Source organism: Buceros rhinoceros, unplaced genomic scaffold, assembly GCF_000710305.1.
Source record: "Buceros rhinoceros silvestris isolate BGI_N320 unplaced genomic scaffold, ASM71030v1 scaffold44363, whole genome shotgun sequence".
Classification (NCBI taxonomy): Eukaryota; Metazoa; Chordata; class Aves; order Bucerotiformes; family Bucerotidae; genus Buceros; species Buceros rhinoceros.
Window position 1 is genome coordinate 555 of NW_010405013.1, and position 336 is coordinate 890.

The 336-nt window shown below is 54.8% G+C and overlaps 1 protein-coding gene across 1 annotated transcript in view; it reads left to right on the plus strand.

Annotated features, from left to right (window-relative positions):
* ARL4C (ADP-ribosylation factor-like 4C) overlaps positions 1-144 on the plus strand; it is a 690-nt gene extending 546 nt beyond the window's left edge. Inside the window, exon 2 of the mRNA XM_010133561.1 lies at positions 7-144. Coding sequence (XP_010131863.1) covers positions 7-144 — 138 coding nt within the window. The remainder of the gene's footprint in view (positions 1-6) is intronic.
* Positions 145-336: the final 192 nt, after the last annotated feature.

A 336-nucleotide genomic window follows, 5' to 3' on the forward strand; every position in this document is an offset into this window, starting at 1 on the left:
CTCCAGGAGCTGCCCCCTTCCCCCACCTACCACATCCAGCCCGCCTGCGCCATCATCGGCGAGGGGCTCACGGAGGGCATGGACAAGCTCTACGAGATGATCCTGAAGCGGAGGAAGTCCCTCAAGCAGAAGAAGAAGCGGTAGAAGCCCCGCAGAAGCGGGGAGGGATGGGGAAGCAGACAAAGGAACCGAGGGGGAGAGAGAACCAAAGCGATTCTTTTTGGTTTAATTGTTGGGGTTTTTTTCCTCTTTTTCTTTTTTTTCCCCCCTTCTTTCCAGATGAAAAGACAATAGTGGTGATAACAAAGCCGCTCCTGCCAGCCAAGCCCAGATCCC